Source organism: Cynoglossus semilaevis, chromosome 1, assembly GCF_000523025.1.
Source record: "Cynoglossus semilaevis isolate Cse_v1.0 chromosome 1, Cse_v1.0, whole genome shotgun sequence".
Taxonomy (NCBI): domain Eukaryota; kingdom Metazoa; phylum Chordata; class Actinopteri; order Pleuronectiformes; family Cynoglossidae; genus Cynoglossus; species Cynoglossus semilaevis.
Window position 1 is genome coordinate 11,245,508 of NC_024307.1, and position 12,124 is coordinate 11,257,631.

Below are 12,124 nucleotides of genomic sequence, written 5' to 3' on the forward strand. Positions count from 1 at the left end.
TGTGTGTGTGTGTGTGTGTGTGTGGTTTTCTTTCTCATAACCAGATGATGCACAGAACCAGACTTTCTTTATAATATGTTTCAACACTCTTACTTGGAAAAGTCAACCTGGGTGTTTTGAAGTTCCTGTCACTGTGGTTTGGCTTCTGTCTGCATTCTTACTTTTTTTAACACTTCCTTTTTTCATTATCTCTTTTACTTTCTAGCTAAACAAAGTTAGCATTTTAAAGTTTGACCTTTGATTTCTTTCTACAGCAAGACTTAGTAGACAACTACCACACACGTCCAAACAAAAATGTCTCAAGCAGGAAAATGCAGTCTCTTGGACCTTGGTTAGGTATGAATTGCATGCCTTCAGTGACCCACATCTGCTCTTCAGGTAGCTATAGTATGGGTCGCATAACAAATCCTACAGAATACAAGCAATCTAAATTCATTTAAATTCATCTAGGTTCAATGAAGATTCCGTTCGATTCCGTGAGTGCTTCAGGGTCGAGCACCCACGCACAGCGAGCACCCACCAGCGTAAACAGAAATCGGCGCCCCTGCTGGGCATCATATCATATCCTGTGTAAGAGTGGAAGATGAGCCAAACAGAAAAGCACAACTTTACTGGTCCACATCTGGTAACTCAGTATCCATTATGAGGAACATACAGTATCTACAGCCTCATCCCTCTGTGACGGCTGGACCATCAGGGCAACGACAAAACAACAAAATTTGGTTTGTTCTCACTCACAGCTGGGCAGCTATTGGCCCAAGGTGGGCTAATCCAACAAGTCTGAGAATGGGTATGAAGAATCTGGGCTCAATCTGAACCAAAATGACACCAAAAATGAAGCAGATATCGTCTGCAGAGGCTTGTTGCTCAGGCTCAATGTGGGAAAACAGATCACAGAAATAGCCTGTGTCCTGTCACTGGGCCAAACCCACGGGCCAGGAGGATATCTGAAAATAAGACAGTGCAGTCAGATTTATGACTAATATCATTAGGGTTAATATCGTCATCACATCCAAAATAACACGAGGCGAAACATTGCCAACATGTGATCGCCCACTTTGTTATGCTCCCCCACAATGTGCACACGGGCTCACGACCAACAATCCAGCCCAGCAGAGTCTGTGTGAAGCTGCTGTGACTCACATTCAGTGTCACATGTCCTGTCCTTGAGTCGGAGTCACCCTGACCTGGAATCACAGTACCGCAGCTCTGTAACGGTACCGTGTGACACCGCAGAGCACTGCAGGCCCCGTGTGCTTGAACACTGTGTTTCTCTCACAAACACACTCACACACACACCTCTATTTTCTCTTCCTCTGCCCACTGCTGCGCCAAATCATCCTTCCCAGCCAGCACACACCACCCACATACTCACGCAAACACATTCACACCCTCGCTCTGGACGTTCTCCAGCTCCTGCTGTCTCTGTACTAGCCTGATGTCATTCAGTAGGAAGTCAAATTAGGGAAGAAAGAGAAATAAAAGTACTGCCTTGGCTCCGCACTGAGCAAATACAACACGAAGTACAGTAAATATGAGACACGTAATCGTCAGGAATCATGACACCTTCATATGCAGGGATGCTGCCCTCTGTCGTCATTTTCTCTTCTTCCCGGTCATTTGCGAGTCGTCCAGGTCGAGTCATTGACCAGGCAGGTGTGGACAATACAACTAATGTGTTTTTGCCAAAATCCCAAAGAAAAAACACAAGCCTCTAAAATGTACCTTTTATCAGCAAACACAAACAAGCCTTCAATGAATGATAAGAGAAAGAGAAAAGAGTAAAGCAAATATTCTTCGAAAGAGGAACCCAGAGGCCACTCTGTCAACAGTCACCCCACCGTCCGACGATGTGGTTCTAAAATTCTTTAAACCCAATATTAACTTATTAAAGTAATTACAAAGTCTTGATCTTAAATTCTTTTCTAAAATATATTAGTCAAATTCAAAGTTCAACTGAACAGCCATGAACTAACCAACATTGTGCCGGGGACCTGTACTGGGCCGCTGATCATTTAGTACCGATTCTACAGAAAGGAATGAAAAGATTGATTTTAAATATTTTTCATGGAGGTTTCTTGTGCATATATTTCATCTTTGAAAACGTTGACACAGAAAATAGTGAAAAGAAATAACTCATCACTGGAGAGTTTATTTCTTTTAAAACATTTTCTTTAAAAAAAAGTGCCTTTAGATGAGACAGAGGAGGCTCCAGAACTAAAAATAATTCAAAGATTTACCGAAATTAAAGTGCATAAAATAGATCATAAATGTAGTAATTCAATTATATACGATGCACTTTATTGTGTGGTTGGGGACCACCCTGTAGTGTGAGGGTCTACACCCATAGACTGAAGTGTCAAAAAGCTGGATTGCCCAATACTGTCACCACATGGATCCTTCACATTACCCATAAGTCCTCTGTAGGCCTTGATTTAATTACTGAACTGACGTCAACAAACCCAACTCTGTCTTTGGATTTTAAGGTGAACACTGTTGTAATATTGAACCACGAGCCTTTGACACAGGAACCACTAACACATAAACAACCCCCCCCCCCCCCCCCCCCGGACTCTCTGTCACAGCAGGGTGATGTTGACCTGCTGGTCGGCTAATCACAGCAGCAGATTCCAAACTCCTCCACTGAGTCCATCAGCAGCGGTAAGTCCTGTTCTCAGGACCCCACCCTGCTCTGTCACTGCATGAAACTCCTGAGAAAAACTCACACCTCTCTCCTTTCACCAATTAACCCCCAGGAACTGGGACTCGTCTCAGCCAGTGTGGGTTTGTATTACTGCCTGTGTACAAATGACTGTCTTGTCCTCGTTGTATGAGGGAAAAACAAAGAGTGAAACTCCCGCAGTGTTTAAGGTCGGCGTTGGCCACAGGACTGAGGTCTGATGTCGGTTCATCAGCAACATCCAAAAAAACCCCCAAAAAACCAGAATAAAAACCAACAGAGAATTCTCATGAAGAGAATTTTCTCTTCAGGTCAGTGTGTGTTCGTACCCGTGGTCAGAACCCACCTCTGAATGTGAGATCAAATGAAATAAATGAAACGGAATGAAGACGGACTTCATCTGGACGGACACAACTGGATATGTATTACTAAAAAAATCCACAGAGGGAGACTTCTGTGCTCAGATTTTGTATCTTACAAACACTTTACAGGGTAATACTCAACTGACCAGGTTCCATGGACTCCATAGAGAGAAGAAGAAGAAGAAGAAGTCAAAAATAAACAGCTAAAAACAGAACAGCTACTCTTCAACTGATCACTTCGGCACATGTCTGAAAGAAAGTTTATACACCGAGGTTTTTCTTTTACCTCTTCACTTCATATTTTCCCTATTTTCCCTTCAGTTTTTTACAATCAAGTTTGGTTTTTCAATTCAGAAAGAGGGAGCGCTGAGGCGGAGGAGAACAGAGGAACAGAAAGCTGAGCAGAGAACACTGATGGATTCTGACAAACGACTTCAACTTGTTGCCAGGATTTATGTGCACTTGAACATATCCACCTCCAGACTGTGAAACAAAATGAAACCCCTTGAATTCTGCTCCTGTCCAGATCAGTCTCATCTAAACCGCCATCGCACCTGACAAAGACTGACAGTAAAAAGAATCTAGCAACAGCGGCAGAAGCTGAGAACAGGAAGGCTTCATTTTGACTCACTGTCACTGTTTCGTTTTGTTTTGGTTTTTCTTTTTCTACGTGAGGGGTTTCCCCCTCAGGCCTTTGCAGTTTCTGCAGACAGAAACTCAGCTGTGACCTCGCCCGCTCTCAACCTAAAGCTCAGGGAAGTTTCACATACATTAGAGGGATCCAGCAGATATCTTGTAACCTATCTCTCCTGGCTTACCATCAAACGTCCCTGCCGCTTCTGTTTACACCTACAGGAAATGAAGCCCAGGGCAACACCAGTGTCAACACAACGCCATTAATAAACGGGAAAAAAAAGTTTTATCCTAACTATAAAATATCAAAACATACATAGTGTTCAAAAAGAAGCTTTCTTGATAAAAATGCAGTAAACACCCGGGGGTTTCTGTGTACACGTGTGTCAACCTCACAGCTGCAGATCTGAGGTCAGTGTAGAGACTGGTTTCAGGTGAGAGCAGCCTGACATCAGCGACAACAGATCAGCGTTTGGAGGAAACTCTCGGCCCAGTCTGACAGGGTCAGAGGTTTGGCCACAGAGAGGCAGACGAGGTTTCGTCGACACAGCTTTGGGTGTGAACATGCTGTAAAGCCATAAAAGGCCAAGGCTTTTTTCTGTCTCTGCCTGTGTTGTTGCAGCTACTCATCTCTGACCAGCCAATCATTCTAAGGACAATTAAAACAAAATCATATCCAGTTTCCTATTGTTTTTTTTTTTTGTTTTTGTTTTTTAGTCAAGGTGAAGTAAATTAACCAGCATATGTGAATATTTACCAAAGCACCTTGGATCATACTCAGTGATATACCGATGTTGGCCACTGGGGGCAAATGATACCTGCCCTTTACATGTGGCCCTGGGGTATGGCGCTTTTCCAGAAAGGTGTGTGTGTGTGTGTGTAGATTTATAGCCCTGTAAAACGAGACAGGGTTGCTTCTTAATATATTTGCAGTTGTTGTGAGTTAGTTCAAGTACTGAACTAAAGCAACATGTGTGTGTGTGTGTGTGTGTGTGTGTCATCCTGTGTGCCTGAATGTACCGTATGTGTGTGTGTGTGTGAATGTGTGTCAGGTCAGGTGGGGTAAGAACACAGCTATAGGATGATGCAGGGCTTCTTGTCCTTGAAAGGGTTTTCGGAGGTGGGAACGCCGACCAGCAGGGGGTCGCTGCGAGCGTGCTGCTCACAGTAACTCATGAGGTCTGCTGCTGCTTTAGACACCTGCCAGGAGACGCACATGCAATGGGAGATCAGGAAAAAAAAGAAAAGGCATGTAAGACAAAAGGAATAGAGAGTATGAGAATAAGAATAAGAAAGAGAAGAAGATCAAACATGAGAATGAGAACGGAATCAGAACCACGAACGGCTCGATGTTAAAATTCAAGACATCTCTTTAAAAAAGGCCGTTTTTTTTTCCGTTTGTTTTTATTTCAACTGAAAATAATCCAGGAGTGAAATTCAGACGTGAAAGTTTTCGGAATGAACCGGTTTTTATTAAAAGGCCGGCTAAATTGTAACTTCAGCTTAATCTTGTCATCAGGTAAGGTGAACTTAGCTAACCCCAACTGAGGTTTAGCTCTTCTGTTAGAAATGTGTTGGCTCTCGAAAAAAAAAGAACTAAATGATAGAAAAGAAAGTACAGAACTGAAATAAGCCATTTGAACAAGAAAAGTTTAAAAACAGTAGTATTTTACCATACATACATTTAACCCTAAATAGGAGTCACATTTGATAAAACCAAAGATGAGGTTTATGTACGATAAGTCTTTGGTCAGACTGAAGTCAATAATAATAATAACAATAGTATAATTATTATTATTATAATTTCTGAGTGACCCTCAGCATTCATCCAAATCATGGTGTCCTCAATAGGAAAATTAGTTTAAAAAATACATAAATGTATCAAATTGAATACTCTGTGATCTGTTGTACTTTTGTGATAAAGAGTTGTAAAAGTCGAGTTGTGCCGCGTGGACAGACTTTAACTTGAAAAGACTGAAAGATGTCATGAAATAAAAGGAGCTCACAACAAATATAACATAGACCTGTGTGTGTGTATGTGTGTGTTTAAAGTTCTGTTATTGGACAGAACATGACATCACTTAGAGGACTCTTTTTTATGTCCATATTTGGAGTACTGTCAGTGATGACACTGATGTTTAGAACACACACTGATGTCGTACCTTAATACGCTCGATTCCTGCCTCGATCCTCAACTGTTCCACCAGTTTCCTGGCCTGGGCGATGTTATTAGTGGTGGACATACTGATCCATCAGAATACAGCAACACCAGAGAAAACTGAGAGAGAGAGAGACAGAGAGAGAGAGAGAGGAGCTGATGATGAGAGAAATGTTCACTATGTTGATTCATCACTATCATCATCTTCACTATCAGTTCTGTTGACACACATGTGAATGTAGGTTTGGAGGGAGAGGAATAAAACATACCTGGAGTTCAGAACACTGAGTTCATTTAACAGACAATTAATTTGTCTGTAATCCCGTGCCAGAACATGACAGCTTAACTCGATCGCTCCGTTTACCTCGGTGACGTGAGTGAGGAATGAGGAAGTGATTGTGGGTTGGATTTGTAATGGAGAGCACACCATGAACACGAAACTGGGCAACAGAGTTTAATGATTTAGATTCATGGCACAAACAAGAGCCATTATAGGTCTGGACCCAAGCCAGGCTCCAGTACATGGACGTGTGGTCATTAAGTGTAATTACATCCAGTAAGCACAATCTGTTTAACAAAAGACGGCGATTCAAAGTCACCTAATAGCTTTTGTTCTGATACAGAAGGAACAGTGAGTTTGTAACAACACAGTGGCCTAGTACTTACTGTAGTCTGCGGCCTACATCTGCTGCGGCCTACATCTGCTGCGGCCTACATTAGAAACAGGCCAAACAGATTCAATGGAATTCTCATCACTTCTCAACTTTATTTGTTCATATTTATGAACGTTAATGAATGTCAGTAGTGGGGAGGAAGTCGGTTTTATAATTGAGACAAATCCCTTAGATGTCGACAGTCACTTTGACCCAGATATTTAGGACTTGTCTCACACGCAAACATAATCTCTACTGTTTGTTTGGTTTTTACTTTATTTACTCTCCGTTCACATGCAAACTTAAATTTATCTCAGTTAAAAATAGTACTTGCACGCCCTACCGCCAACATGAAAGTAGGTTGGTGTGTTCAGGTCAGCGAGGCGTAGACATGAAGTACCGGTGACGAGTGCTGGTTGACACATTACATTGGTAATTATAAGCAAATGAAGAGATAAACTGGCAACAGAAGCAGTTGATCCAGGTTTCTGGCTTTAACAGAGGCTGTTGTCAGGTGAGAACCGTGGACCGCTGCCAGGCCACTCTACAAGGTGCTGTGACTTTAATTATACACAGGAACCACAGGTTGGACAAAAGGCCTAAATCACGCAAAATCCCCTTAAAGCCTGCACTTTACACAGAGAATGTTCTAGATTTTTATATTAAAGTTTGACAACAAGTCCATGTTTCTAAATCTGTGGTTCGAGGACCATATTGCCAACAGGACAAAAATGGGAATTAATTAAAATAGTGTAGTTAATTAACCCTATATATATATATACATACATATATATGTATATCAACAAGTCAAATACTTTTTAATCAAGAGAAGGTTGCATTTCGTTAAAACAGCCAGATATTTTCCTTTGATGATTCAACATTTAATCCTTTTTTAACACTTTTTAACAGCCAAAAGTCAGATTAACAACATGGTTTGTTGGTTTAGCTCAGTCACTGTTTGTGGTTAGGATATTCATTAAAGCCACATAACTAACAACTGGCAGGTGATCTCAAGAGTACAGAGTAATGGTGACAACAGCAGGTGTTGTACACCCGGACCGCAGCCCAGTACAACGTGGATTAGTAGTTAATTAAGTTTTAATTGGATACAGTGGTGTCGAACTTTGACTGTTCGCAAAAAATCTTTAGTTTTATGAAAAATTATATTCAGGGTTCTTTTTTTAGCTAATTTAGTGGTCCTGGTCTGCAGCCTGTTTGGGTTCCATGCCACATAGGTTGATAAATACAGACATTATTATTATATTGTGACCAATTACGTCATAAATTAATTGTATGCAAATGATAGTGGGAAGCAGAACATCAAACATTTCCAACTTGAAATCTTCATTTATCACCTTTCTGTTTGTGCTGTTTCCTGCTGTAAATGTCATCTAAACACCAGAGCACTAAACACCAAAATGTCATCTAAACACCAGAGCACTAACATTTAAGATTTTCACAGGAAAAGTTAGTTCAAAAGAGCTTTTGACTTTTTAAGTGATGCACGACTGAAGTCTAACATTCTTGTATATATTTATACAGTTATAGATACAGGAGGGAAAGTGAACTCCTTGTCCTGGTGACACAGCTCACCACTGCACACAGCCAAATGTGACCTCTGTTTTTAACCCATCACCAAAGTGAACAGGGGGCAGCTTTAAGGGGGAGCAGTGTGTCTGCCTCCTTAACCACTGAGTCACAATATAATATTCAGTTATATTGATGTGAATATGACATTAAATATAAGCTGTTTTGTCTATTTTCTTTGTCATTATTTCATACTGCCAAACTGAGGAGTTACAGTCGTGACTTTATAAAAACATTATAATATTTACTTATGTGGAAATAAGATGAATGAACCTAGACTTTTGTTGCAAAAACATTTTTTTTTTCTTAATTATTTTTTGTATATATTAAATAGCACTGTATTGTTTATTAAAGACGTAAAAATTACTTCGAAATGTTCCAAAATGCGGTGATAGTCTGTGTTTTAAAGCATTCTCAGCGTTGCGTTGATGATGGTTTTAAATAACAATTAGTGACTAACGGCAGCAGTCTGACTCTACTTGTGGATTTATAGCACCACCCTGAGGTCAGAATGTGTCAGTGCAACATAAGTACAGCAGTACAGTACAGAGAGCATTATCGACGTATTATTTTTAATGGACGCCAAATATTCAAAACGATTTTGCTTCCCTGTCATCACATTAAGCACTTTTTAATGTGCCTAATTATTTTGTAAAGTACGTTTGAGTTATTGTGGATGATTTCCATGGTAATTTGATTTAAACGTGTAATGATTGAGAGGCTAACTAAAGCTAATGATGGGCTAGCGTGTGTTCTTAAATGTTTTTATTATCATTTCTGGCCTTCTTTTAGCCTTATTTGCTTTATATTTTGCAACCTTTAGAGCTAACCTCTTTTGCTTCACTTTTAGTTATCTTTAGTCGGCCTTTAATTTTATATATATAATATAATATATATTGCTCTAGTTTGGCTTTTCCTCTGCAGGTGTGACTTACACAATTCTATATATTTTTGTTTGTGAAACAAAGCTCAAACCATGAGACTTTCTTCATTTTTTTAAAAAATACAAAAAATTCATTTTTTAAATACAACTTAATTATTTTCTTAGAAATTATTCACAATTTAAAAGCCTTTATTTAGGGATTTGTTTCAAATTTTCTCAGAAGGGGAAATATTGACACTGAAAAAATGTTTTTAAAAAATCCCATGTTATTTGTGACTGTTTATGAACAAAGTGAGTTTTACCTGATTGATGGCGTGCAGACCAGCTTCACTCTGGACACCAGCGTGACAGGACGGAGAGACGGAGGGGACTCTGAGCAGGACAGGACAGGACTGGACTGAACTGGACGTCAGGAACCCTCTTCAGGTCAAAAGGCCGAGCTCACGGTGGTTTGACACTGAGGTGGAGAGAGACATCATCAGCTGACGGTTACAGAGATCGTGACACATTTACAGCAGAGAACGCCAACAGAAGTGAATCAGAAACCTGTAAGTTCAACACACAGTCCTGGTCACTGTGTAAAAACAGCAGGTTCTTTTTTTCCACTTCTTTCATCTAAGTGCGAAAGTTTCCTGACTACGTAGTTGTAGCTGAGAACACACCTCGCTCTTCACATGCTAGTGCCTGTGTGTGTGTGTGTGTGTGTGTGTGTTACGACCGTGTCTCTCACCCTGACTCTGTCTGTCTGTCGCTCTCTCTCCCCTGGAGAGAGTCCTGCTTTAATTACTCCTGCTGTGGAGTAGCTGTGGAGTTGAGATTAGTGCCTGTAATTAGTCCTTTTGTGTGTGTGTGTGTGTGTCTGTGTGTGCGAGAGAGAGAGAGAGAGAGAGAGAGAGCACCTGATGACGAATGTGAGGACATTTGTAGACCGTCCCAGACCCACTTTGTCTCTAATCTTGATCCCAACATTCAGTCTACATTTCCTCATAACAACTTGGTAAATAAATACTTCACTTATAAAATGCTTTGGGTTTAAATAAAACACGTTATTAGCTAATTATTAATTGATTGGCTGCTCAGTCCGTAACCCTGAAGCTGCATTTAGCATCATTGCTCGGCATATTTCCAAATCATAGGGCCTTGGGCCTCCAAACCTCAGGGCCACAGAGGGCTGTAGCCCGTTTGTCACATGTGGGCCAAATGAACAAATATACTTCCTTTCACAGAAGAGTAGAGCAGGTAAACCAGAGGATCAACTAAATACGTCCAAGAAAAGATTACCAAAATAAAATCTGGTGTATTTCACCCTCTGATTTCTCCAGCTCCACTTTTCCATCCTCACACATGAGCTGCTGTGAATCTAAGTTCTTCATCACACTCTTGCACTTGGCGGTCTTCATCAGTCAGAGGTTAGACGTGTCAAAACGTCAACACCACGGCACACACATGTCAACACTTACTTCCTCCAGGTTAATCTGTCAGTTTAACACTACACCTACAGCTTAATGAGGAACTCGTTTTCTGAGAACTGCTGACACTGCTGACGTGGCTTTGGGCTGTTGAAACATTTATTTGCATGTTCTAGAACAAAAATTAACATGGAAAATTTGAAGACTTAAAATAAAATTAGCACGCATTCAATTGCTGATTATGTAATATTTTTTCTGTGTGCCTGTTGTTTTATGACATTTTTGCAGCATGAATGTTTGAACATATCCAAAAAATGCAATCGAGGCAAAGTGAAATTTGAATTTCTCCTGCAGATAATTGGTATTTACCCATGTCCAATATGCACCCAAACAGCCAAGTTAACCCAGGTCTGTGCCATATGGGGTACTGACTCAGTCATAGCTGCATCTAAAGCCTACAGTTGATTGGCTGCATTTATTATCTGTAAGTTCTCAATAAAAAAAACAATAACCAAAATATACTCTATAAAGTAACCTTGACCTACACACACAAACACGTCCCTAATTCAAGGCACAGCCACTCCGTTACAGTCTTTTATCCATCTTGGCCAGAACAGGGTGGTGACCCTTATTTTGGTTACATCAACTTTGACAAAAAATACAACAAATGTTTAAAGCTAAAAGAATTAAACGTACCATGGATTTTTTTAAAGGTTAACTGACGTCAACAGGGAGGCAGCAGAGTCACAGCTGAACGTTACCATGGATGGCTCTGAATAAACCAATGAGAAAGTCAAAGATTTGTTTCCAAACGCTCAGGGTTCTATTGCACATTGACAGGTGGAAGATTAGGATTTGTCATGTGTTGGTGATGTCACTGATTCAATCAGGACGACGTTTGTTACTGTGTTCACCGTGGAACTAGAACTAACATGAAACCCATGACAACACTCAAACGTGTTCCAGTGGGAACTTGACCTCTGCATTTACTCAGCGACCTCAAACCAATACATCTCACGGACTCATGTGCTGTCCGCTGTCCAGCCTTTGAGAACCACCGGTTGTCAAAGACATTGTCGGGCTGTTCTTGATCAGCTGTTGATTTGTCCTTACTTTCAGTTTTGGTTAATGTGCCCGAAAATAAACCACAACATGAGCGTGATTTCCTGGCCATCACATCCCTTTGTGACACACACACACACACACACACACCTTTCCCCAAATAGTCGATGCCCCAGAAATAAGGCATCATCTGAAAAGGCAGCTCCACAGATGGACAGGCCGCGGCTGTGGAGACACATCAGAGCGTATCGATCTACAGCAACAGCTACATCAGCTGCTGCTGATCAGGCAGGCCTGTAGCACGAACACACACACACACACACACACACACACACACAGAGAGAGAGAGAGAGAGAGAGAGAGACGGGCTGAGGCCCTGCTCGCTCTTCTATCGTGTGAAAACACAATGCGGGCATTTTGATGGATAGAACAGCATGTCCTCCCTCTTCTCTCTGTTTCTCATGGCCGTCCACACGCACAGAGCCCGGAGACAGTATCTCCAGTAAAAAACAGACTGTATAGAGAAGGAGGACCTGGCTGTGGAGCAGCAGCAGCAGCAGCAGCAGGGTGTTGACATGTTTGGCTCCAGCAGCAGCAGCAGCAGCAGACTGGACCGCATGCCTTCATGTTTCGCTCTTATTTCAAATTGATGTCCATGCGGCCCATTTCAGCGACCCACAGACGGAACCAGTTGTTT

General features: G+C 41.2%; 2 protein-coding genes across 2 annotated transcripts in view; one reads left to right on the forward strand and one right to left on the reverse strand.

Moving 5' to 3' along the window:
- LOC103379187 (growth arrest and DNA damage-inducible protein GADD45 beta-like) overlaps positions 1–4,556 on the forward strand; it is a 12,206-nt gene extending 7,650 nt beyond the window's left edge. The window contains exon 5 of the transcript XR_003048956.1: positions 4,539–4,556. The gene's annotated coding sequence lies outside the window, so the exon portion shown is untranslated. The remainder of the gene's footprint in view (positions 1–4,538) is intronic.
- Positions 4,557–4,591: 35 nt separating this feature from the next.
- Positions 4,592–12,124, reverse strand: part of gng7 (guanine nucleotide binding protein (G protein), gamma 7) — an 8,054-nt gene continuing 521 nt past the window's right edge. Inside the window, exons 2-4 of the mRNA XM_008310655.2 lie at positions 9,259–9,413; positions 5,838–5,953; positions 4,592–4,875 (exon numbers count right to left, since the gene is read on the reverse strand). Of these exons, the coding sequence (XP_008308877.1) occupies positions 4,750–4,875; positions 5,838–5,918 (207 nt within the window). The 5' untranslated portion in view covers positions 5,919–5,953; positions 9,259–9,413 and the 3' untranslated portion in view covers positions 4,592–4,749. The remainder of the gene's footprint in view (positions 4,876–5,837; positions 5,954–9,258; positions 9,414–12,124) is intronic.